The sequence below is a fragment of the Peromyscus leucopus genome, chromosome 3 (assembly GCF_004664715.2).
Source record: "Peromyscus leucopus breed LL Stock chromosome 3, UCI_PerLeu_2.1, whole genome shotgun sequence".
Lineage (NCBI taxonomy): Eukaryota > Metazoa > Chordata > Mammalia > Rodentia > Cricetidae > Peromyscus > Peromyscus leucopus.
In genome coordinates, this window is record NC_051065.1 from 148,429,838 (window position 1) to 148,456,386 (window position 26,549).

The 26,549-nt window shown below is 45.2% G+C and overlaps 1 protein-coding gene across 2 annotated transcripts; it reads right to left on the minus strand.

Annotated features, from left to right (window-relative positions):
* Positions 1-41: 41 nt before the first annotated feature.
* On the minus strand, positions 42-9,203 carry M6pr (mannose-6-phosphate receptor, cation dependent). 2 transcript variants are annotated; one of them, XM_028857813.2, is made up of 7 exons: positions 9,006-9,203; positions 5,342-5,521; positions 4,908-5,074; positions 2,945-3,054; positions 2,549-2,679; positions 1,654-1,780; positions 42-1,510 (listed from the first exon to the last, which is right to left on the minus strand). In XM_028857813.2, exons 2-7 carry the CDS (start codon positions 5,518-5,520, stop codon positions 1,388-1,390), a joined length of 837 nt encoding a protein of 278 aa, XP_028713646.1. In that variant the 5' UTR covers position 5,521; positions 9,006-9,203; the 3' UTR covers positions 42-1,387. The 2 variants fall into 2 exon arrangements, with proteins under 2 accessions (XP_028713646.1, XP_037060067.1); XM_037204172.1 differs by lacking the exon at positions 9,006-9,203 and adding an exon at positions 8,668-8,938.
* Positions 9,204-26,549: the final 17,346 nt, after the last annotated feature.

The following is a 26,549-nucleotide window of genomic DNA, read 5'->3' on the forward strand; positions in this document are numbered from 1 at the left end:
TCCACTCCTTATTCTCCCAGACACAAATGACGAAGCCAGCATGTTTTGTATGTTTTTAATTATTATGTTTTTGTACAAAAAGTGGTGTATTCTTTTCATTTAAAATACTGGGGAAGGATGCAAACAACAAATGAGATGCCTTTTTAAAAAATAACATTAATTTTTCTGTGTAGAAAGAAAACAAAAAATCCCACTACCATTGCAAGAGTATTGAGAAGTTAGAATGACATCATTTCATTTCCTTCTCTAAAGGTAACAAATGGTCCTGCCTTTTCCATATCTCCTGTGTTCAGATGAGCCGTGTTGTTACTTAGTGCCTTAGGAGTTCACTATTATAGGAAGATCAGCCTGTGATTCTGGGCACATGGGCCTAAACAGAAAGCAGTGGGAGAGGATTCAAAACCTTTTCTCATAGGTACGTGGGTAAGACACTTCCCTGAGCCAGCAGGAGGGACGGGGCAGCAGCGTTCCCTACCCAGAGCAGAGAACTAACTGCAGAGCCCTCCATGTCCACTTCTGCCTCCATTCCCTGTCGTTAAGATTGATTGGGAAAAATATAAAACGCCAAACTACAAATCTGTGAGAAAAGTGCAGTACAAGTTTAGAAGTACTGGTAGAAGCAACTGAGCAAGAACAGGTTAACCAGCATTTTACTACAAACAGAAGAAAACCAGAGATCCCACCACAAAGTAACACACAGATTCTGGGGCCTCTATAGCGCCGGTCTATTTCCTTTAGAACAGGACTGCTTAATGAGTTATTTGGGCTACATGTGGATTTATAACCATGGCCCAGAGCCCGATTCTAGCTATCAAGCCACGAAAGACCTATAAACAACATGATGGCACCTTGGAATCCTGTAGTTGGAAAATTTCACATTTTTTTTTCCTGTCCTAATCCCACATAAGGGACATTTAAGTGACTCACTCCAGGCTCAAAGCAAAGGGCAGTATTTGGGCTCCAGCCAGGTAAGCACTGCAAAGCAACTCTACACAGTCCTCAGACCTCAGAGACTGCTAAAGGTGTGGTAACAACAGGAAGCAGTCAAAGGTACAGTCATCTTTGCTTTTTTAATTCAAGAAAGCCAGTGTCTCAACTTGTGAAAACGTTTAGACAGACCGGGCTTGTGGCTTTCTGCCCATTTAGCTGTCCTTGCTCTTCCTGGCGGCACAAGAGTCAGCCCTGAAGACCCTACGTCTACCTTCCACTGTACCTGTGCAGAGGAGAAACAACAGGAGCAAAGGGAGCAGTTTCGGGTCAGATCAAAAGCCAACTGGAAAGCAGGAATATTAATGGCAAGGCAAGAGGAGAAGAGACGGCTTGAGAAGTCTGGCTGTGTATGCTTTGGTTTGGGGATTGACGAGGTGGCTGGACATTAAAAGTGCAATCACATTGGTAGCAAATGATCATCTCTTTCTTCTGACTCTTCCCCCAGCTGGTCATCCCCAACTCCACGATAGGCAGCAGGCATGTTGCGGGGTTTGGAACGGCACACAAAGTCACAACCATCCTGTACAGGTGAAGCAAAGGAAAGATGATCTCTGTTTTAGAGTGAGACAGATCATATGGTCTCAGACTGTGACAACTGGTTTTCTCCAGGGGCCATAGAACACCCAAAATCTAAGGCTTAGTCCAGATTCACTTGCTACTTACAGCTACTAGGTTGCCAAGATCCTGCCAGAAGGCCAGATGAGGAAACTGCTCCATTCCCTTGGCTCCTACCACCAGTCGCTGGTATAAGAAACCCCCAATGATGTAGACAGCAACCAATGATGCAAATCTGGAGAGGGAAAGACACACACTTAAAGTCTGTCACCCTGAAGTGGCACTGCATACCTCTAATCGCTACTTCGAAGGCCTAGGCTAACCTTAGCCGTTTCCTAAGCTGTACTCTATGAATACAAACAAAAAGGGGTGGTAGCTTCTTAGAAAACCGAGGAGCACTGCCAATCTGACAGAAGCAAACGGGGGTGGGGGGGGATGATATGTGTTTCTTCAAAGTTCTACTGATATACTGGTAAAACTGTCTAGCCTTTCTGGGAAAAACATAAGCTGGTGTATGGTGGTGTACACCTTTAATCCCAGCATTCAGGAGACAGAGGCTAGGGGATCTTTGAGTGTGAGGACAGCCTGGTCTATCTACATAGTCCAGGCCAGCTAGAGCTACACATGAGACCCTGTCTCATTTAAAAACAAAACTGTAATATTTACTGGGACTAAGCACTTATTCCTTTCATTTTTAAAAAGCCAGGTCTGGCCTGGCACACCTTTAACCTCAGCACATGGGAGGCAAAGGCAGGTGATTCTCTTGAGTTTGCGGCCGGCCATAGCAACACAGTGAGACTGTCTCCAAAAAGTTTGGGGTTTTGTTGTTTTTTTGCTACTACCAGGGATTAAACCTAGGACCTCATGCATACAGATCAAGCACAATGCCACCAAGCTACACCCCAGCTTAATTTCCTCCAACTTGTATGGTCTTACTTTAGTCAGTCCCCTCTGATTTCATGTATGTAAACACACATGTACGGAAGAGGTGGAAAGTACTCACATGACCAGTAAGATAGAGCCCACGCTGAGGTGGGAGGCTTCAGGTGAACAGGCTACGCTGCTGTCCATCTCAAAGAGGTACAAACAGTCTTGGACTTTGTTTCGTTCCTCGGACACTGGGTTAAAATTGCCCTGATGAAGAGAGGACCAAACAGTAATTATGTATAAGATGCTTTCTTTCAACTTGTACCCAACAAATAAGACCACCCCTCAATAAATAAATAAACCCCAAACATTTGCTCTTGCTTCTGGTTAAGCAGCCAATTCTCCATGTATGGTGTGAATCTGGCACACTAAAATCTGAATTGGTTTTCTCATGTCCACTCCACATAGACTTGTCCTGTTAATTCCCTTCCCTCTGGTCAGGTCTTCCCATCTGTTCCCTGGGGCACCTCACCGCTAGTGTGTGTCGATTGCAGGAGATCATCACCACTGCGCGACGCTGTTCTTTGCCACAGTGGTTGTCATATTCATCACCCCCTTTATATATCAGCATGATCCAATTACCTGAGGAAGGACAAGAACAATGGCACTATGGAGTGCAGGGGAAGCAGAGGTAACAATGGGTAGTATGGCAGAGTGGAATTAGCCACCCAAACTGCTTTTAATTAATGCTAATTGGTATGATCTGTACATCTGAATGCTAAACTAAAACTTTTTCTGTTTTAAAAGACAAGACTTTTGCTATATACCTCTGGCTGGCCTTAATTCACTAATTATATAGACCAGGCTGCCTCAAACTTGTGATCTTCCTGCTTCTGCCTTCCAAGTTTTGGGGTCACGAACATGAGCCATCATGCCTAGCCTTAAAATTTGTTTCTTGACAAAACTTTGTGTTCCCTTGTTTTAGACAGTAAGAACTAGATATTTAAAATTAATCTTATCTTTTACATTAAAGGTAGGCAACAGAATGTGTGAAAACAAATTATTATCCGTGCTTCTAACATTGATGCACATTTTCTCAACACATAGCAAAAGGAGAGAAGGTTCCACCTGGTTGCTAGGCAGCAGGGAGAAGTCCAAGATGACAGATGAATTCAAAGTGGATGTTTATTGAACTGGGAACACATCTCTCTCCTTTGGTATTTACTACTTTTAAAGTTCTTTGCAAAATACTGTCTGACTAACAACCATATGAAGTGAATGGGTTAAGGATGCTTTTAACTTTGCGTATGAGAAAACAAGATTTCAAATCAGTGAACTGTGCCTCAGAAAACCTGTGTGGTCTGAGTAAGAATGGCTCCCATATAGGCTCATAGATTTGAAAGCTTAGTCACCAGGGAGTGGAACTGATGAAAGGATTGTAAGGATTAGGAGGTGTGGCCTTGCTGGAGGAAGTGTGTCACTGGGGGTGGCCTTTGAGGTTGCAATCACCCATGTCAGGCCTAGAGTCTCTCTCTCTACCTATGGATCAGGATGCAGAACTCTCAGCTTCTTCTCCAGCACCATGTCTGCCTGCATGCTGCCTTGCTCCCCTCTGTGGTGATAGTGGACTAACTTCTGAAACTGTAAGCCAGCCTCCAATTAAATGCTTTCTAACAGTTGCCTTGGTCACAGTGTCTCTTCAGAGCAATAGAACAGTGACTAAGACACCATCACTAGGAAAACGATGATTTGGGTCAAGAGTGCACGTGTGTGTATTCTTCTTCTCTCTTTTTTTAAAATTTATTTATTTATTTATTATGTATACAGTGTTCTGCCTGCATCCCTGCAGGCCAGAAGAGGGCAGCAGACCTCATTACAGATAGTTGTGAGCCACCATTGTAGTTGCTGGGAATTGAATTCAGGACCTCTGGAAGAACAGTCAGTGCTCTTAACCTCTGAGCCATCTCTCTAGCCCTATTTTATTCTTTATGAATAAAATGAATAATGAATAGCTACAATGGATAACTTATCTGCTTATGGGAAGAAATCAGGCCATAAGTGCCCCCTTTCAGCATACATGTTCATGACATTTGAAAAATACAACTATGTTAGTAGAAGGTGGTGAATTTTTTCTTTCCTTAAATACTGGTTTGCACAAAAAAGTTATTTTAACTTTCTACCCCTTTCTTCCATCTTTTTTTTTTTTTTGTGGTACTAAGTATCAAAGCCAGAACTTGTGCATGTGGGCAAATGTTCTACCATGAACTGTTTCCCCAATCCTATATTCTTTTCGTGAAAATTTTGCACTATCTTCAAACACAGAAGTGTCCCGAGCTGTGGCTCCAGAGCAGCTGTGGAACTAGGCAATGTGAGGTACAGTCTCAGGTACACCAAATTCCACATAACATGACATACTCAGAAAGTTGGGGAAGGTCACCACATATATAGGATTGTTAGAGGACTGACATGGGATTAGTCAGCAGGAAATATCTTACTTCCATTGAAGAGGTGAGTCTCGTTGATTCTCCCAACCACCGTCTCCTTCCCATTATTTTTGCTGATCTGCACCAGGCCTGCCCCAGAGGAGTGGTTGCCAGCTTCCCGGCATACTCTGAATATGTAGCTGTACGTGTCTGAGCCCTGGCCCACAGTGCTCTCAAAACTACAGAAGAAAAGTAGGAAGAGAAAGAACAGTATCACTAGTTACCAAGCTCAGGAAAAACCACATCTCTCCCGTTGGTGACAACCAATGTGCTAAATGCACATTTGTTAAATTAGGAGATTTACAGCCTCATAGACTGTCCTACTTGATAACATAATCCATATCATTCACACACTCCTTCCACGTTAAAGCCGAAGTAAAGTCGTAAAAAGAAAAGACCCTTAATATAGCTAATTTCTTAACCCCTCTAGGGTTCTTCTCATCTACCTTTTGTTAAACAGTGGCCGCAGCCTGTCCAGGAGAGCCGCCTCTTGTTTTGACTCCTTATCCTTCTCTCCTACCAGGTCACAGGATTTTTCTTCTGTCTGCCAGGATTCTCTCACAGCCAAAGCCAGGACTAGCAACAGTAACAATTCAGTCTTCCAGCAGCCAGAGAAGGGGAACATCCTTTTGGGAGAATGTTGAAGGCAGGAGCAGAAAAGAAACGAAACAGATAAATCACGTGACTGCAAAAATGAATGGTATTTTCATTATGCAAATTTAAAAAAAGAATGAATCTGCTTCAAAACAAACTATGGGGTCCAGTGTAATGTCAAATGTCTTTCATCTCAGCCCTCAGAGGCAGAGACATGTGGATCTCTGTGAGTTTGAGGCCAGCAAGAGATACCTGGTGAGTGACTGTCTCAAAAGACCTTCAGAAAACAAAAACCCAACAAAACAAAAACAAACTACGGGGTAAGAAGAAGAAAATAATGAATTTTGGGCTCAACATTCTTTGCTTTGTTACTGTTTGATGAAAATTTACATCGTACTATCCCATTATTCAAACTTAAATACTGGTTTATAAATAAAGTCAGTGGCCTTCGCTAAAACATTCCAGTCATGACATACACAGATCCTCCAGTATGTCTAGCTTGAAGTTATTAGGAGGACGTGAAGTAGAGGAAGGAACCTGAATATGCTGGGTCCTAACATATCAGCATTCCGGGAGCATCTAGCAATCTTTCTTCATACTGGAAGCATGTGGGATGGAGGTGAAGCAGTCACCTCAGTTACTTATGCATCATTTCTCTGGAAAAACCACCCAATCACAGAAGAAAACTCGGGTCAAAAGAAGGGATTAGAAGGCTTCCAAAACCTACTCCAGCCTCTCCAAGTCACAAATCTCAAGGGCTTCTAGACTTTCGGTGAGATGGGTCTTCCCCCACTCTAAAATTCTGCACTGCTGCGTTCCTTCACTTACTGTCTGTATTATTCTAACAAGCCCATCTATGGCCCACGGGAGACATATATCTCCAGGTTATCTGTGAATGCAGCCCAACACATTTGTAGATGACACTGAGAAATGTTGAGAAATCTACAAAATGTTGAGAAGTTGGACATCCCTGTACCATCTTTGTAGTTAGGCCACAGTGATTTATGCTTGCAGAAGGTTTCACTCGTATCTATTAGTAGTAACCCTTCAGGCCATTGACATTGTTCTCTCTCTCTCTCTCTTTTTTTCCCCCCTTTTTGAGACAGGGTTTCTCTGTGTAGCTTTGGAGCCTGTCCTAGATCTCGCTCTGTAAACCCAGGCTGGCCTTGAACTCACAGAGATCCTCCTGCCTCTGCCTCTCAAGTGCTGGGATTAAAGGCGTCCACCACCACCACCACCACCACCACCACCACCACCACCACCACCACCACCACCACCACCACCCAGCTGTTTGTTCATTTTTAAGTTCACTTTTTTCCCCTCTGAGACATTTAACCCTTCCAGACTTTCCTTATAAGAAAATGGAAGCTCCAAACTTGTGATCTAATTGCATTTCCCTTTCTCCCTGAAACTTAATCTGAGTTTCTAATTTCCCACATGCAAGGAGGGCAACAAATACTTTGGAAGTTATCCACCTGACTTCACATACCCCAACCATCAATTCACTACAGAAACATAAGGCATTGCCACACAATAATCACTGGTAGCCAAGAGGTCAAAGGCTCTCCTAACACATCTCAAATACAAACAACAGGACACATTAATAGAGTGACAGCCTTCAGCCAGGCACTACCTAAATACTTAACATTCATTAATCAACCAATCCTCTCCAATGTAGTAAATTTCATCATCTCTATTTCACAGATTAAAAAGCAAACAACCAACAAAAACACTACCGACACAGCCGATGGAGTAAGCAAGATAAATGGCTGCAGAGCTCAAGGGCCATGTATCACCATCACACACACACCCCTTTCATAATTGTTTGGGATGCAACTCCTCACAGTGTTAACTAGAGTGTAACAAAGAACTCAGACTTAAGCTCTTACCTTCCCTAAACTCACCTATTGCTCAACACACAGCTCAACCAGTCACCTCACCGAGAGGTACTTTTGTTAACCGATTCGGTGCCGTTTTCCTAAAGTTCTCTCAGGATCTAATCTAAAAGGTTAACATTCTGGGTTCTGAAGCTCTTTCTCCCCAGGAGCATATTTTGGAGGGATGCTCTCACAGAATGAGTGCTCTGCACTCTGACATAAAGAGTTAGTTCCTCATTGGTTAACTGTTGCTGCTTTCTCTTCCCAAATGAGGGCAAAGAACATCACAAAATTGGGAAGGGATGAAGAATTAAAACAAGCTGTGGTAGGCATTAGATGAACCGAATGACTTGTCATTTGCTTATTTGTTCAAAAAGTTAGAAGAGTAATTTTAAATTCTTTTCTGTTTAAGACTTGACTGTATGCTGAGCAGGGATGGCACACGCCTTTAATCCCAGCACTCAGGAGGCAGAGGCAAGAGGATCTTGAGTTCAAGCCTGGTCTACAGAAAGAGTTCCAGGACAGCCAGGGAATCTCAGAGAAACCTTGTCCTGAAAAACCAGGAGAAAGATTTGACGGTAAGTTTGAGCTGCTTCTCTTTGATTCAGTATTGTGTATACCCCAAATGCTTTACCTACATTATGTTAGTTCCATCTCTTGGGAAAGTAAAATGAGGGGACTGACAATTACAGATGCCTACTGAGTTACTTGTTTTAGGTCACACAAACATTAAGTTACTAGAGCAACCTGGATGACTAATGACGTGAAGGCATTTGTTGGCAAATTTCTGATAAACATGGGCACAAGAAGAGAACAGTATGAAGTTCAAGTTGGACAGTCCCTTTTTAATATGGTGCAAATAGATCCTTCAAGTACACACATTTTCGATGTGTGAAATGGGATCTTATGATCTTGAGAAATCTTCAGTTTCCTTATTGTGTAGAGGCATATCTATTGGCAATGTGGAAACATCATCCTTTACAGGACAGCCAATGACTAAGTTAGGGATTGGGAAACTGCTGACACCATTGTTCGCACTTTTCCACTCATGGCCATTTTCCATTCTCTAATGGAAGTTTTACTTTGGAAAATCGGTTTTACTTGGAAGATCGGTCTGAACTGGCAGAAAGCCCAATGCTGAAAGAGCCTCGAGGAAGTAGTTCTATGCTTCAAACTCCCTACAAGAAGAAACACAGGACAATCCCTCTGTTACTCTTTTCCACACCAAGCGAACACATGTTCCTCGAACTTCAAGGATCCTGGAAATTCTCGCCTTTCATTTGCTCAAAGCCATACCTTACCCAAAATGATGTCACGATGCCACTTTACGTCCACGATACAAGTCAGAATTCTTTTAACAAACATCCAGTTAACACTTCACACATCTCCACACTTGGCACTTAATTTCCCCCACCTTCAAAACATCTTAAATCCCTTTCTGATCTTGGAAGTCCTCCCCCTCACTCCTGGTAGTCTGACGCTCTGTCCTCTCGCCTGTCGCCGCCACTCGGCCCTACGGCTCCCTGGCAGGGTCTTCGGCTAGAAGCACCGCCAAGCCAGAGTCCTGGACTGCGTCTCCTTCGGCGCAGGGGTGTGCAAGGACCCCAGCCCGCCTCCTTTTCCACGCCCCCACACTCACGTGTCACGGAAAACACAGCAGCCGAAGCTCAGATGTCCCCAAGAATGTGGACCTGGGGTTGGGAAACGCAGCCGGAGAGCAGCGGGCCGCAGACTCCGGTCCTCGGTTCTTGTCTGAGGCCAGCGCTCCCCAAGGCGCCGCTCTGCGACCCGCTCCAGAAACCGGAAACAGGAAGCAGCGAGAGGCTGCTGAGCAACTGCTCCGCCCACTGGACCCCGCGGCATGTGACCGCAGAACCATCGCGCTTCGTTCCTTCCCCTGAACGCTGATTGGTGAGCAGTCTAGTTCGCTATGCCCCTGTCCCATCCACCCCGGTCACTCCGAGATTGCCAGCGTCAGCTCCTTCTTTTCGTGTTGCCTTTCTACCAATGAGGTTCGAGCCCCGCCTCCAGGCACTCGCTGATGGCGCTCCCCACTCACGCGGGAGTCACGTGCCAGGTGTCCGAGAGGGCGATCTGCGGAAACTACGGAGAGTGTCGTTTCCTGGGCTCTCTGGAAGTTGTAGTTTCCGCTCCCGGGGCGCTCTGGGAATTGTAGTTCTTAGGGCTCTTCTGCTACCGTGGCAGCCTCTGTGCGGCGCTGCTCAGCCATTCACCGGCTGAGTTCTTTCCTGGTCTATAATTGGTCTCAGCCTCTAGGACAGCGGAGCTTAGGGTCCTGCGTGTCCTCGTTGCCTTAACACCGTTGTTCAGAATTTCTAACTCTCTCAGAACATGCTATTATTATCGTTACCTCTGCAATGACTTGTCCTCCTGTGGCGTCTTGCTAGATAAGCACACTCTGTTCATCAAAGGTGCCTGCCCTATGTGTGCGGGTCTTCTAGCCTGCATTCGGTTTCCTGGGCGTCTTTGTGCTTTTGCTAAGGTCCTTTGCAGGCCCCATGGGATTATTCTGCACTCTGTGAAGTCTCATTTGTTCCTCCTCGGTTTGAAACTTAATTGTTATGGCTTCCTGGATTCACTGTCCAAGTTCCTAATTTCTTACCTTGAAGGTTCTTTCGGCTTTAGCTTGTCATGCCCTTCTGACTCTCCCATGCTTTTGTGTGCACCTCTCTCACACATTTAGAGGCAATATTATGTTTGAAACTGCTAGCACTGTAGTGTTCCCATACTATTTTTAAAAGTTAACTTAAACATTTTTAATACATTTTAATTAAAATATATTACTTCTCTTTCCTCCTTCCCTTTCCTCCCTCCAGTTCCCCCAAAGACCCCTCCACATAGCTCCCCCCAATTTAATAGCCTCTTAAAAAATCATTATTGTTACGTCTATATGCATAAATGTATTGCAGCCTGAGTCTTACACGTGAGTAAGACTTACCGTACCGTTACGGATTGCTGGCTGTGCTGGCTGTTGTTGTGATGCAGAGGTGTCCCAGCTGGGGCGGATAGTTGGTCTCAGCCTCTAGGACAGCGGAGCTTAGGGTCCTGCGTGTCCTCGTTGTCTTAATACCGTTGTTCAGAATTTCTAACTCTCTCAGAACATGCTATTATTATTGTTACCTCTGCAATGACTTGTCCTCCTGTGGCGTCTTGCTAGATAAGCACACTCTGTTCATCAAAGGTGCCTGCCCTATGTGTGCGGGTCCTCTAGCCTGCATTCGGTTTCCTGGGCGTCTTTGTGCTTTTGCTAAGGTCCTTTGCAGGCCCCATGGGATTATTCTGCACTCTGTGAAGTCTCATTTGTTCCTCCTCGGTTTGAAACTTAATTGTTATGGCTTCCTGGATTCACTGTCCAAGTTCCTAATTTCTTTTTTTCTTTTTTTTTTTTTTTTTGGTTTTTTTCAAGACAGGGTTTCTCTGTGTAGCTTTGCGCCTTTCCTGGAGCTCACTTGGTAGCCCAGGCTGGCCTCGAACTCACAGAGATCCGCCTGGCTCTGCCTCCCGAGTGCTGGGATTAAAGGCGTGCGCCACCAACGCCCGGCTTCAAGTTCCTAATTTCTTACCTTGAAGGTTCTTTCGGCTTTAGCTTGTCATGCCCTTCTGACTCTCCCATGCTTTTGTGTGCACCTCTCTCACACATGTTAGAGGCAATATTATGTTTGAAACTGCTAGCACTGTAGTGTTCCCATACTATTTTTAAAAGTTAACTTAAAATTTTTTAATACATTTTAATTAAAATATAATTACTTCTCTTTCCTCCTTCCCTTTCCTCCCTCCAGTTCCCCCAAAGACCCCTCCACGTAGCTCCCCCCAATTTAATAGCCTCTTAAAAAATCATTATTGTTACATCTATATGCATAAATGTATTGCAGCCTGAGTCTTACACGTGAGTAAGACTTACCGTACCGTTATGGATTGCTGGCTGTCGTTATGGATTGCTGGCTGTGCTGGCTGTTGTTGTGATGCAGAGGTGTCCCGGCTGGGGCGGATTGTAATTGCCTCCCTCCCTCGGCAGCTTGCACAGAGTTTTCTGGTGCCATGGAAGCAAGACTGCAGAGGGGAGCTCCCGGGTTAGACCCAGCTCCAACAGCGGGAGCTCCATAGCCTGAGCGTACAACAGTCTTCAAGCAATAGGGGCTCCCGGGTTAGACCCAGCTCCAACAGCGGGAGCTCCATAGCCTGAGCGTACAGTCTTCAGCAATAGGGGCCCCGTCCCAGCTCCAACAGCGGGAGCTCCATAGCCTGAGCGTACAGTCTTCAGCAATAGGGGCTCCGTAGCCCACTCAACAGCAGCTCATAGCTGAGTACAGTTTAGCAAGCTCAACCGAGAGGAAACAGATAAAGTCTGTGTTGTCTTGGGAGTGACTTGGACGTCCCCGACTAAGCACTGAAGAGATTTCTCATGGTTTGTACTGGGGGTTTTGTTAGTCTCTGGTCTTTGTGGGGAGCATTGTCAGCTCAAATGGCATAATGTGCGTGTGCGCGCGCGCGTGCGTGTGCGTGTGCGTGTGTTATGTATAATTTTAGGCAAATATAAAATAATAACTTTCCACAAGAGTTTATCAAAAAGCCTTGGTGTTACCTGTCCCTCCTCCTTCCCTCTCCTTCTGTATTGACCTCCTCCCCTCCACTCAACTGAAATCTCCCTCCCCATTTTTCCATTTTCCACTTCCCGATCACACAGTCCCTTTATCGTTTCCTGGTTTCTGCTGTTACTCCATGTATATCCTCACATCTGAAGATTTGGAGCTAGGAACCATAGACAAAAGAGAAACACAGCATTTGTCTTTCTGAGTCTGGGGTACCAAACTCAATAGAATCTTTTCTAGGTCCATCCATTTACCTTCAGACATTCTGCTTTCCCGTTCTCTACAGCTGAACCGTATTCCATAGGGTACATGTACCACATTTTCATTATCCATGTCTCTGCTGAAGGACATCTAGGTTGTTTCCATTTCCCAGCTACTGTGAATAGAGCAGCAATGGCCATGGCTGAGCAAGTAGTATCTGTGGAGTAGGATGTCGAGTCATTTTGGCATGTGCTAAGTCATGGTATTGCTGTGTCATACAGTTTTGTTCACTTATTGATTGAGATGTGTAGATGTGTAGTCACTGTGTAGTCTTGGCTGGCCTGGACCTCACTATCTAGACCAGGCTGGCCTTGAAATCATAGAGATCCACCTGCCTCTGCCTGCCAACCACACTTTCTAAAAAGTACTTATGGAATTCTTTACTTAAATCCTCACACCAACCTTATGACGAACTATCTTACCCAATTGTACAGGTGAATAGGTTAAACCAGATAGAGGCAAGTGTGTATTTGTATGTATCAGTATTTATTGTTATTGTTGTCAAAATTTTTTTTGTTCATTTTTGTTTTTAAGTAGGATTTGCTATGTAGCCCAGGGAGACTGAGTTTGAGATCTTCCTTCCCCTCCTGAGTGCTGAGATTACAGGCATGCATCTCAGAGCTGATTAACATTATTAATGGATACATTTTTTTTTGGCTTGGTAGGTATATGGGCTGGGTATTAGATATTTTCTTATGGGAAGATAAGTGGGAAAAAAAACCCCTGAATTTTGTAATAATAATATTTTAATGTTGGAAAATAGAATTAACAAAAAAAATCATACAAAAACTGCTGAGCAATATCCCTGGGCCTAAAATTAAACTTTTTAATAGTTGTGTATTATTTAGCTTCACAGATTACTGTTTAACTGATGCTATTAAATGTTGAGTGTTTGACTTATTTCTACAGACTTGCTTTAATCAATTACCCAGCAAATGCTTAATGAGCAATTACTGTGTGCCACATTTTGATAATAAAGTGCAGAACAATCCTAGTTTGTTTCATTTGAGAACTGATATTCCTTCTTTTAAAAGAAGTCTTTGAAATTTTTGTATATGTGTACAATGTATCTTAAGGTTTATTTATTTATTATGCATAAAAGAAAATTATACAATGTATGACAATGTGTGCTAATTGAACTCAACTTAAAACATCTACTCTTAACTCTGCCATCTCTCAGCATTACATTATCTTTATTCACTCCACTCCATCTTTCCAACTTCCATTAGGAACCCCCTCAACACATCTCCTTCCAAACCTCAAGTCCCCCCAATCCACTGAGTCTAATTAGGGATGCCCATGTGCATATGCATATGGGGATGAACCATTCAAGAGTCATTGGTTATCTAACAGTACCCACCAACCCAGGGAGAAATGACTCTCCCTTTCATTCCTGCTACTAACTGCCCATAGGTCCTCAGTTAGGGGTGGGGCCTTGGGTACCTTCCTCTCATGCTGTAATTTTGACTGGTGTGATTTTGTGCAGGTGACCCCATAGCTGCTGTGAGTTCCTGTGCGACAGCTATGTCATGTCCAGAGGACAGCTGTTCACCTCACTCCTCCCCTTCTCTCCACCCCCCTCTTCCAGAATGTTCCCTGAGCTTCAGGAGGCAGGGGTTGACAGAGATCCCATCCATAACGGAGCATTCAGTCGCCACTTATTCTCAGCATTTTGAACAGTTATGAGTCTCTGCATTGACCTCTCCCTATTGCAACAAGAAGCTTCCCTAGTGAGGTCGAGAGTGGCTCAGATCTATGGATATAAATATTTAGAAGGCAGTTTGACAGCACTACTGTTTGGCAAAACAATACCATTAGGTTTTCCCCTAGGGCCTGCCTTCCCCAGCCTTGGGTTTGGCCATGTTTTCAGTCCCAGGCCTTAATGTCCTCCCGTGTGTGGCGCAGGCCTCAAATCCACTAAGAGAGCAGTTGTTCCTTCCTTCCACAGCTTTACCACTACTGCGCTGTTGCATTTGCAACGTTGCCTCCAAACGGAAACATTCCTTCCAGGAAAGAAGGGAAGACCCAAGAGCCTCAGGAGGGGAGCAAAATGTCACAAAAGGTCGCATGTCCTAGAGAACACATGTTTGGAAGATTCATGGGGGCCCATACCAACAGTGTGAAAGGGAGTAGACAGTGGCTGGGGTACAGACTATGGCCAGCCCAACAGAGGTAAGAAAGAGCTCTTCGGATTAAGGTAGCAGAGAGCTCCAGGACTGTACTTTTTAGGAGTCCTCACCTATGTTGGGGTGGGCTTTCTGATGATGCAGCTGCTTTTGAATCATCCCTGCTCCTTTTAAGCAACCCCTCCCCCATACTCCTGTTAGTAACACCAATAAAGAACCCCACTGGTTCACCATATTGGACTTTGGTACAATAGTTGTTTTGGTCTGTCCCAAGTTCCCTTTCTGGGGTGAGCCAATGTATATGTGTGTGTTGTGTCTCTCTAGTAAAAGTCTACCCCACACCATGAGGCATAGAGGGCACATCTTGCCTACTAGATCAGTAGTATAGCAAGCAGGGTCCAGTGCTGGATAAAACCAATGATGTGTCTTGCTCCCCTCCCCTTCCAAAAGCCTGCACAGCACCTTCCAGCACTGTGAATGCTAGCCAGCAGGGATTTCCTAGTCAGTCAATTACTTTTTCTTTCTTTTGTTTTTGGAGATAGGGTTTCTCTGTGTAGCCCTAGCTGTCCTAGAACTTGCTCTGTAGACCAGTGTAGCTAGAGTTTTTCTGCCTGGCCCATAGTCAGGACAAATCTCTCTCATGCGCCAGTCACACAGCTGCTCAGACCCAACTAAGTAAACACAGAGACTTATATTGCTTACAAACTGTATGGCCGTGGCAGGCTTCTTGCTAACTGTTCTATCTTAAATCAACCCATTTCTATTAATCTATAAGTTGACACATGGCTTGTGGCTTACTGGTATCTTTACATGTTGCTTGTCATGGTGGTGGCGGCTGGCAGTGTCTCTCTGACTCAGCCTTCCACTTCCCAGAATTCTCCTCTCTGCCTGTCCCGCCTATACTTCCTGCCTGGTTGCTGGCCAATCAGTGTTTTATTTATCAACCAATCAGAGCAACACATTTAACATACAGAACATCCCACAGTAGACCAGGCTGGCCTCAAACTTAGAGATCCACCTGCCTCTGCCTCCCAAGTGATGGGATTAAAGGAGTGCATCATCACTGCCCAGACAAGATCGATTCCTTTATGTCTTGCAAACTAAGTGTACAGTGTCTTCATCAATAAAGTCTTACCATTTAGTTGTGGTGGGCATCTAAGAGCAATGGCAACACCCTGGAATGTTTGAGGTGCTCTGGGGCCTTACTGACCAACAACTCATAGGGACGTAAGTCATGCCTGGCTAGATATTTTCATTTAAGAACCCCATGTCTTCTGAGAACAGCGCTGCTCACCCGTATAGGACACATCTGTTCAAACTCCTTCAAAAATGTGTTCTTGTTTTTTGTTTTTTTTTTTTTAAAGATTTATCTATCTATCTATCTATCTATCTATCTATTATATATACACTGTTCTATTTGTATGTATGTTTGCATGACAGAAGAGGGCACCAGATCTCATTATAGATGGCTGTGAGCCACCATGTGGTTGCTGGGAATTGAACTCAGGACCTCTGGAAGAGCAGTCAGTGCTCTTAACCTCTGAGCCATCTCTCCAGCCCCAAAAATGTGATTTTAGACTTTAAGCCCAGCACTCGGGAGGCAGAGACAGATGGATCTCTGAGTTTTAGACCAGCCTGGTCCATTGAGTACCGTGACAGCCAGGGATACACAGAGAAACCCTGTCTTTAAAAAAAAAAAAAAAAAAAAGTGTTTTTAAGTAGCTTATGAACTACTGGGGTAAGTAAGTAAGTAAATAAAATATTTTCCTAAACGACAACAAAATGCTTACTGGAGCACACCTTTAGTCCCAGCCCTCGGGAGGCAGAGGCAGGCAGTAGATCTCTGTGAGTTCAAGGCCAGCCTGGTCTACAGATCGAATTCCAGGACATCCAGGGCTACACAAGAGAAACCTAGTCTTAAAAAACAGAAACAATAGCAAGAGAAAGAAGCAAGAAAGGAAGGAAGGAAAGGGGGGGGGAGAGGGAGGGAGGGAGGGAGGGAGGGAGAGAGAGAGAGAGAGAGAGAGAGAGAGAGAGAGAGAGAGAGAAGGAAAGCAAGCAAGTAAGCAATCTTACTGTTCTTGAAAGAACTGGGGTTCAGCTCCCAGAACCCACATGGTATGCTCACAAATGTCTGTCTCCAGTTCCAGGATACCCAATTCTCTCCTCTGACCTCCACAGGCATGTGTATATACATGCAGACAAAACACTCATAGACATAAAAATAGGTAAATCTTCTTAAATATTAAAAAAAAAAAAAAACCCAAAAAGCGTGCACACAGTCAAGTACACAGAGAGAATGACTCTCTGCAGGAAGGGTACTCAGGGAGCCAGGTCTTTTGGGGTGGGGGCCTGAGGGTGGTGGGTAGGGGGGATTTTAAACATCTTTGGTGGGCTGGAAGGAAGGGTGGGGTCTTCTCCTAATTCAGGATTGGTCAGTTTAGACCAGGCAAGCTGATAGGCCCACAGCTTTGGGTGAACAGGTTCAGTCCAGACATGAGCTTATCTATGATCTTTGCTGGTTAGTTGGCAGGGGCTCCTGGCAGCAGAGGGAGAAAATAGATCTGCTGGGCTGAAACCTCAGGTCAGGAGGCCAGGGAAGAAGCTGGAAGTTTGCCATCGTCCCTATCTTTCTGTGGCCCCTTTCCCTGTCTGTCCGCTTGTCAAGGGTCCATCCTGCTTCTCATTCACCCGCACCCCCCCACATAAGCTCTTTTCCATCAGGTGTTTCTCCAATGCTTTGTTTTGTTTTAAAAGTCTCGAAAACAACTTTTTGTCAACCGAATAATTGTATTTTAAATGAATATTCAGGAAATTGCATTGTAGAATTTAGTTGTTACCTCCAAATATAAATTATATTTATAGCATAATGACACGTGTCAGAATTTATCTCTAAATTCCAAGGTCCTTAAACAAAAACTTCACCTTAAAATGTGGACATGACAGCCAGCCCTAACCTGATGGCACTGTGCTTTTGGCCTGCCCAGAAACTGACTGACTGCTCTATCCCAGTCTCTGGAGTGCTCAGACCTGAGAAATAATTTACACAGGTCCCTGTGATGACCAAAGAAACTTAATGTGGAGCCGGGCATCCCTTAAGGGCTGTTGACCTTTTGCTCTGGGATGCCTGGGAGATTCCAGTGGCCTGCTGGTGACTAGGATAATGGGCTGGGAGGTGTTAACAGCTGCCTTTCCTTCTGCATAGCTCCTTCTCGCTACGGGAGAGAGATGAAATGGTCTTTTTATTGCTATATAGTGGGGAAGTCGGAAACAACTGAGGGAAGTAGAACAATTTTCCTGCCCAGCTGTGGATTCCATGGGTGGTTGTAATACACGTCCTTCTGATGTCTGCCTTAAAACCTCACCTGAACCCCGACTTCAGCACAGCGTGTTGTTTGGCTCTAAGCTGCAGTCCTTCTGCTAGCAATAAGAATAAACTCATTTAACCTCAGTTTGAATTGAGTCTAAGTGAAGGGGCTGTAGCAGGCTGGAGCATGGCACACGTGGTTCTGGCAGGCCTTCCCCTCCCCTGATTCCCTCTGCCTTTCTAAAAACCACTAGAGTGCACTCCTAAAGCGAGCCACCAACGTCTATGCCCTTATTTGGCCACTTCCTCCTGAGGCTGACCACCAAGGCCCAGCTATCAAAGTACTGAAGCTCAGCCATCAAAGCACCTTCTGACGAATTAACGTGCCCAATCAAAACCTCATCCTAACCTGAGGTTTCCCCTTTATGAACTGCATTTGCCTATGGGCCACACCTATGTCCTCTCTGTCCAGTCTCCGTCCTCTCCGGGACAAATAACCCTCCCTGCTTCCTTTTCCCCTTCCCCTTCTGGTTCTCTGGCTCTCTGGTTCTCGGTCTCCTGTCTTTGTCTCTTATTCCTGCCCTCTGTCCCTCTGAGGCAAATAAATCTCGTTTGTGCTGAGAACTTGGTCTTGGGGTATCTTGTGCTGATGCTGGTCCTTTCACCGAGTCTCTGGTTTCTCCCAGTGGATTTGAACACCACAACAGTTTACGTGCACATACATACCCATACATACTAGTACATACATTTGCCACAACAGTTTACATACACATACATACCCATACACACCAATACACACATTCTCACACCTTAAAAATCAGGTGTATGATAAGCCACAACCTTAAAAGTGGCCTTATTATTTAGATTGCTTTTGAGACATACCATGACATCGGTAGGTAATGTGAGATGCTTACAAACACAGCTGCAGCCAGTAACCCAAATAAACATGTGCCAGGACCCTGAAAGAGCATTGAGTGAAGGTTTTGAAGTCCTCTACAGAACATTTGAAAGCCAGTGTACAGGGGAGTTTAGTTAGCAGGGCAGAGGAGTTTGACTCTTGGACAGTCTTTTTTGTTTGTTTATAGCTTGTAGCTGAGAGCTGTAGTATTAGGTGTGTGTGGGGGGTAGGGGGAGTGTGTGTGGGGAGATGTGGGGGGGGGGCCTGTAGCTCTGAGGTTGCAGGAGGAGAGAAACTGTAATTGCAGAAAGGGGAGAAGGAGAAAGAAACAGCATGATAGAGGAAAAAGAAACTGGTTGAGGAAGGTCGCCAGGTCACTGAAAGCATTTTGCAGCCTAAATAAAGTAGCTTGGGACTTTGTAATGGAACACTTTTAAAATGCAATTCAGACTCCGGTCTGACTAGGCCAGAGTCATAATCTGACTCACGGGGGGGTCGGGTCAGGTGGTGAATCAGAGTCCCACTTTTAGAGTTGCGTCTGGTTAGATCCAGGAGGATTGACCCGGAGGGCGATTTCATAGGCTGAGATTGGACTCAAATCACCTGTGAGGGGACTGGGGAAGAACTCATCTTCTAGAGAAGCCGAGACGACAGCTATTTGCGTTTCTTCCTGCTGGCCAGGAGGAGAAACTTAAAATGGAGGCGCGGTGAATTTCCCCGTCGAGGGAAGCAATGCTAGAGTGAGGTCCAGGAGGCAGGACCGGGGAGAGGCGCATGGCCTGCCGGCTAGGAGGGCTGCAGGGGCGGGGGTGTGTCGGCAAGGAGGAGGAGGGCGGGGCTTAGCAGTGGCGGGCTAGGAAAAAGGAGTGGGAAACAGAGAAATAGGGATGCTTTTACAAAAGACCTCCCAGAAAGGAAAGAAGTGGCCACGATGAGCCAGCCTCTGCATCAGAGCTGGTACTTTCAGTATTTAATCAGCGCAGGGAGACGGGCTCTGGAGAAAAGCGGTGCTCAGTTGCAGCCCGGTGAATTCCCACAGAGAAAAGCGTCAGTGAGGTGCCCTCCAGCTGCCTCGTTTTTTCCTGCTGAGGGACAAGAACTGAGCACCAGCAAGGAAGAGGGGGTGAGAGGAGAGAGGGATGGAGAAGACTTAGGTTGGCCCTTGTGTCTCTGAAAGAAAGAGGCTGTAAGTGGACAGAGCCAGCCAGAGGAGCGGCTGGAAGCGGCTGGAAGCGGCTGGAAGGTGATCTATAGGACACCTCTCTTGGTTTGCTTTCGCGCTGGATGAAACTGTCTGAGATAGCATTAAGAAGTCCGTTGGTCAAGTGGGCAGATGTGTCGGGTTCAAAAGAAACTGGAAACAAATGGCTAGCCGAGGTGCCTATTAATATACCAAAGCACATGGTGGCTTCCAGGCTCAGTAAGTACCTGCGGCTCCTCTCGGCTCTTCTCACCCTGTCCCCTACTGCAGAGGGTCCCTGCAGGCTTTACACCAGGCAGGGAAACCATCAGTGAAGAGACAAGAATGAAACAAGAATTGGCATCAGCCCAACTTTGGTACCAAGACTTTGGGATCTGACCACCAGTTTGTTTTAGCCATATTTAAGCACAGCACAGTTTTGGAATTCTGGTAACAATTAACTCAGCTCCATAAGTACAACAAAGCTTAAGACACGTTTACATTGAAGCTCTTTACAATGACTTTGTTTATAAGATCGTTTTTTTAAAAAGATTTATTTATTTATTATGTATACAGTATTCCACCTGCATGTACCCATGCAGGCCAGAAGAGGGCATCAGATCTCATTATAGGTGGTTGTGAGCTACCATGTGAGCTACCATGTGGTTTCTGGGATTTGAATTCAGGACCTCTGCAAGGGGAGCCAGTGCTCTTAACCTCTGAGCCATCTCTCCAGCCCAGAGGATGAGTTCTTGTTGACGTAGAAACAGTGCTCAAGATAAGGGTCTAGGGAGAACGACCGAGGCAAACAGAAGGCCTGTGGGAGTCAGGACTGGCCTGGCCCAAAGATAACACAGAGGTCACTTAGGCTGTCATAAAGTACAAGTGACATCTCTCACAAGGATGACTTTTATGACTTAGAGGCAATACTCAAAATGTAGACGGAAAGGGACTGGGATAAATAAAACATAAATTCCGGGAGATATGGGCAGAGCTTGGGTCATCAGAAAGCAAAGGATTACCAGGCTGTGAACTACACCCATTCCTACACCCAGGGGAGCAGGTTAACCGTCTCTTTCCCTTGAAGGCTGCCTGCGCGGCGCTTAGCTTTCCTGGCTTCTCTGGTGCTTATCTGTGCGCATGCGCACTTTTTGCCCTCTACACCCTCCCCTAAACTCCAACTCGTGGGCTTCCCTTCCCCGGCTTCTCCTTCCTATATAACCCTGCCGTTTTAGCCTTGCTCCCACTTGGCTCTCTCTTGGTCTGCTTGCCTCCCTCTCTCTTGCCTTTCTCCCTTGGCTCTCTTTGGCTCCCTCTCTTGGCCCTCTCTCCTCTTTGTTCTCTTTCTCTCTTCTCTTCCTCTTTTGCCCCCCCCCCATGGCCCAGTTCAGTCTGCTGGCCATGTATAGTCTACTACTTTCTATCCCTGCTCTGGACACTTCAGATGCCTCTGGCTGTGCTTTCTGTCATATCTCCAATAAAAACCTCCCCCTCAACCATACCTTGGATCAGTCATGTCCATCCTCACTTTATATACAGGGGAAAGTGAACAAGTGTTGTTCTTATATTGCTTGATTTCATCCTGGACATGTGATCAGTGTCACGATAAGGAAATGGGGCAGGAATTAAGCATCCTTAAACTTAGTGTGTTTAGGGTAATCTGTCTGATCCCAAACCATTGAGATGGCACCCGTTGGCAGCGTCTCGAATGGCAGCGAGGAAGCAGCGTGGAGCCATCACCAAGCCACGGTGAGGCAGGGTACCCTGGGTGAGTGTGGGCACAAAGAGCTGGGGGCCCAACCGGCCCGCTGCTACCACTTGGCTTGGCCAGGCCTTTGGCACGGCCCCCAGCTCTGCACTTCCGCACTTGGCCATTTACTAGTGAGGGCAGGAGTGCGCCTCCTCCCCAGCTCACTCCTACCCCATCTGGCAGGCTGGAGTCAGCCAATTAGAAAAGGGCAGATCCTGCAGCCTACCTACCCACCCCTCCTCTTTTTTGGATACATCTCTGGGCATGCCCTTACACTTCCAAAGACACCACAGTTTAAACTAATGTAACCATTGCTTCCTTAGCCAATGGTGTTTGCTGGAGATGACCCAGCTGTCCCCAGAATTTCCCTAAGGGTGTATAAAGGGAGCCTGCAAGCTTTTCTCAGGGTCACTGCCATTTTGTTCTGTGGCCGACCCCTGCTTGCTGGAATTTCTTCTTGAGAAATAAACGTTCTCGTGGATTGCATGTGTGAGTGGTGGTCATTGTGGGGTGATTTGCAGACTCTAAAACCACGGGAAGCATTTGACTCAGTGGTAAGTTCTGCTCAGTCCAGAGATGACGCATGTCCTGACAGCCCAAGAGGCAGATGTCCCTAGAGGCCAGTGTGCGTGTGGAAAAGCAGTAGCAAGGACATGGGGGTCTCCACTGGGCAGTCCATCTCTGTGATGTGCACCCAGGTTTCCGTGCAGTTATCCGAGTTCTTAGCATTCAGGGTTCAAGAGGGACACTGGAGTGGCTTGCTCTTTGGTGTAAGAATTTATTGGGGAGGTTATTTGGGGGGGGGGAATTGGTGCCTTCATAATGTGATGTACGTGTTGAGATCAGAGGACAACTTGTGGGAGCTGGTTCTCTCTTTCTTTCAGGTAAGCCCTGGGGCTTGAACTCAGGTTGCCTTGGTAGTAATTGCCCTTACTTACTGAGCCATCTTGCCAGCCCTTATTAGAAAATTCTTAGCTCCATGGGAAGACAGACAGATGGAGGTCTCTGAGGAGAGTTTGGTCTCTGAGGAGACTTCAGTCATTAGGCAAAGTGAGCCCTCCCCCCTTGCAAGCTTCAGAGAGAAGGGGGAGGGGTCCCGTGCCAAATAGATGATGAGTAACCCATAGTGGGTGCTGCCAGTCACCTTGTCAGACTTGAGGTGTGTGTGTGTGGGGGAAGTTCAGCCCTATAGTTACTGTGTGTCCATTGCAGAGACCGGCCCTCCCCTATCTGCTGATTGCTTCATACTCCTGGGCTGTTGGAACCTTACTAGGATTTGTTGCCAGTGACGTCTTGAAGTGGTTCCCCCCCGGCTTTCTGCTCATAGTTTGACATCTTAGTCTTTGATCCATTTGAGTTGGCTTATTTTGTATTTCCAACTTAAAAATTGGTAGATTTTAATATATGCAGAAAATGAATTATTTGAATAAAAAGATGTTGGGGGTGGGTGGGTGGGAAATCCCCCTCACAATAAAGAATAAAATAAAAAACAAAGAAATGGACAAAAACCCTAGGTAAGATTTAATCAAGATGTTCAAGGATTTTTACAATGAAAGCTATGTAGCACCAAAGAAAGAAATTGTAGAAGACAGAAAGCTCTCCCATACCTATGGACAACAAAGTTTGCTACAGTGACCACATCAAAAGCTAATTTTAGCTGTTTGAGCCTGTCTCTTGTGCTTAAAGTGGCCCAAGGTTTGTTGATTTTTGCTTATCCTTTGAAAGCAGCTTAGTTTTCATTTTTTGTTTTACATTCTGTATTTATTTTTGCTCTGCTCTCAATCATTTCCTACCTTCTAACACTGGACGTAGTTTGTTCTTTTTCTTCTTCCTTAAGGCAGAAGTCAGACTCTGTGCTTCCAATCTTCCCTTTTTGGGGAAGTGGTGGTAGAGACCATCTTGCTTTGTGACCCAGACTGACTTTGAATTTAGGATGATCCCCCCTCCTTCTGCCTCTTGAATGCTGGGATTACAGGCATATACAACAATGCTCTGTTCTTTCCTTAAAAATTTATTGTGGGATGAGGAGATAGTCTTGAAAATTATTATGGTCCAGCCTTAATGATCTTCTTCCCAGGGGCCCAGAAGAGAAGCTATGAATGGTGTGAATTATTTTCAGGAAAAGAATCTAAGTACACCGAGCTCTTTTGTCCGAGTACTTTATTCCTCTAGGATAAAATTCTATCTACACAGCTACAGTTCTGTACTCAGCCTAGCTCCTTTCTTGCCTGATTTCTCTCTACATTTATCTGCGGTCTCCTCTAAGTTCTGTCTCAATTCTTTCATCTTAGTTCTGCCCCATCTAGGTCCTCATCCATCTAGTTCCTTCCCATCTCAGCTCCTCTCCCATCTCCTTCTTTCTCATCTTGTTCTTCCTCATCTTGTTCTTGCCCATCTGGCTCTTCCTTATCTTCTATCTGTTCCTCTAGTCCTCTCTTCTAGCCCTTCAATCTAGTTCTTCCCCATCTCAGTTCCTTCCTCTCCAGTTCTTACCCATCTAGTTCTTCCATTCTCTTTTCTCCATCTTGTCCTCCCAAGTCTCTGAGGTTTACAATAGCAATGCTCTGGTTAAAGCAGGGTCACCAGGCTTGAATTCCCTCAGGGTCAAAAGGAGGGGCAAGAAGATCCACAAAAAAGAGCAGTAATTGCCAACCATCATCTGCAACCCAAAAGGGAATAGAATCAACTGAGAGCTAAACTTGGTTAATTTCTGAGCAAGGGGATTTTATGTGCTCAACTGTATTCTTAGAAGTGGTTAGTTAAAGTGTTAGGAGTCTATCAGTGATGACTGAAAATAAAACTGCCTTGTTTTCCTTGGCCCCTTACCTGTCTAAGCTATCTTGGCTACTGTTTTCTGGCGGGGCGGGGGGTGGCGGGGTAGTATACTTGGTGGTGCTTGATGTACCTGTAAGTAGAAACCCTTTAGTTCTGAGTTAATAGTTAAAGGTAGATCTAAAACTAGAGATAAGGCTTTGGAAAGTGAGAAATTTAAGCTTAATTAGCACATCCGCCAGGCCTTCTCAAACAGATAGTCTGGATGCTTAAGTCTGTTCTTAGAGAGTGCAGAGGTATCTCTGAGAAGATACTTTTGTCCATGGGGGGGATGGTCCTGGGTGGATGCTGCTAATGACGATAATGACAGAAAGGCCTGAAATTAGGGATCCTGACTGCATTACTGCACAGAAGGTTACCTAAATATACCATTAGTGGGGGGAAATTGTGCCCATTGAATGATGGAAAAAGTACAATAGCACATGAGAAATTCATAGTAGATAATCAAAAGCCAGTATCACCAAGACTCCTTGAGCCCCAGCTTGACCTCTGGAAGGCCCTTGGCTTCTTCCAGGTCTTAGCTTGTCATAATCAGCTGAAATCCTACTTCATGTATTTTTGCGGCTTGTAGCAAGATAGCTCTGAGGTTAAGAGAAATGCTGTTCTTCCAGAGGACCTGGCTTCAATTCCCAGCACCCACACAGCTGGTCACAACTGTTTGTAATTCCAGTCTCAGGGGACCCAGGGACACTAGGCACACACATGCACACGTACGGCTTGATTTTACCCTGACCTGTGACCAGTGCCCTCCTTCTCTGTCTTATGGGAGCTTTATCAATCTCAGTCTTATAAAAAGAATCAAATTTAGCTTTTGCTAAATTCCTTCCTATTATTACGTTTTGATTTGGGATTATTTTTATTCTGAGCACTCTTCTGTTTACTCTGGTTTTAATTCTTACTGTCATTGAGTTTTAAACCCTTATTATTTTGATCTGTCTCCTATTCATTGAAAACTGCAATAGTGCTAAGCATTGTTTTAGCTGTTTAGCAGATGTTCACATTCCACCTCACACAGTTGGAAGCATTTCTTTTTTTTGTCTTTGATTCATGATTTATTTAGAAGTGGGTTTCAATTTCCAAGTACTTAAAACCGTGTTGAGATTCTTTTCCTTGTTGGTGATCCCTCTGCAGCTTTAGGATGTATGCCTAACACCCTAACACTGGGCTCATGAGAGGCTCTGGAGGTGAGTACTTCCTGCACAAACCCAGTGACCTGCATCTAATGCCCAGAATGCACTGAGAAATGGAAGGAGAGTGCCACCTTGCAAATTGTTCTCTGACCTACACATGCACAGTGGGATGTATGTGTGCTCCCAATCTCTCTCCCTCTGCCCCCCTCTCATACACACACAATAAATGAAGATGAAAATGTCCTAGTATTTCAAACTTATTAAAATGTATATTATAGCCCAACATACCATCTGTTTTTTATGAACAGTCTTTTTTTTTTTTCCAAACTTGAAAAAAACCCATGTATTCTTTGTTTGTTCAATGTAATTTTGGGGCAAATTTCAATTAGATCAATGTGGGTGATGGTGTGGTTGAGATGCTTTATATTACTATTGATTTTTTTGAAGCTCAAGGGCAGTTTTATTAGTGTCTAAAGGGACCCCACCCCCAGGGCAGGCAGGCTAGAAATCTCCGCCGCTGCGGGGAGAAGAATAGGAAAGAGAAGGGAGAAGAGCCCACTGTTGAAACTGACATGGAGGTCAGACAGGAAGTCACCACAGCGAGGATCGAGGAGCGGAGGGAGTGCTAGAGAGGGGGGAAGGCCAGAAAGCTCAGTGCTTGGGAAAGCATGCTTACAGAAGAGGCAGAAAAGAGGGAAAAGTTGCACTTTTGTGAGTAGTTTAGAGAAGTGGCTGAGCCTGGAAAGAGCCACAGAGAGAGGGGAAGGGAAGAGCTTATCATCACAAGCCCGAGGCAGAGACTCAGCATAAACCCAAACTGGTATTTTGAAAATGTCCAAATCGAAGTCCAGTAGTCCAATGAGCTAATGAGAGCATCCATCTACTGACTTCTCCTTCCTTTTTTTCTGACATCCAAGGCTGGGCTCAAGAATGGTGACCCCAGGATACTTTCAGGGTCTTGGATAGTTTTGGAGTGGCTAAAATCACAGTGTGTGGTCCCTCCTAGATGGCTTTTAGAGAGAGAGAAGAAATAAAATCATCATTAATTTCTTAGGTTAAGTCAATAGTGGGCATGTCTCTCCTGTCTCC

What these genes read in the sequence shown, in the direction of transcription:
- M6pr (XM_028857813.2), bottom strand. Translation starts at nt 5,520, where the DNA reads ATGTTCCCCTTCTCTGGCTGCTGGAAGACTGAATTGTTACTGTTGCTA. An exon ending in GCAATCGACACACACTAGCG is followed by an intron (nt 2,680 to 2,944) that starts GTGAGGTGCCCC and finishes TCTCTTCATCAG; the next exon opens with GGCAATTTTAACCCAGTGTC. An exon ending in ATCTTGGCAACCTAGTAGCT is followed by an intron (nt 1,511 to 1,653) that starts GTAAGTAGCAAG and finishes TCACCTGTACAG; the next exon opens with GATGGTTGTGACTTTGTGTG.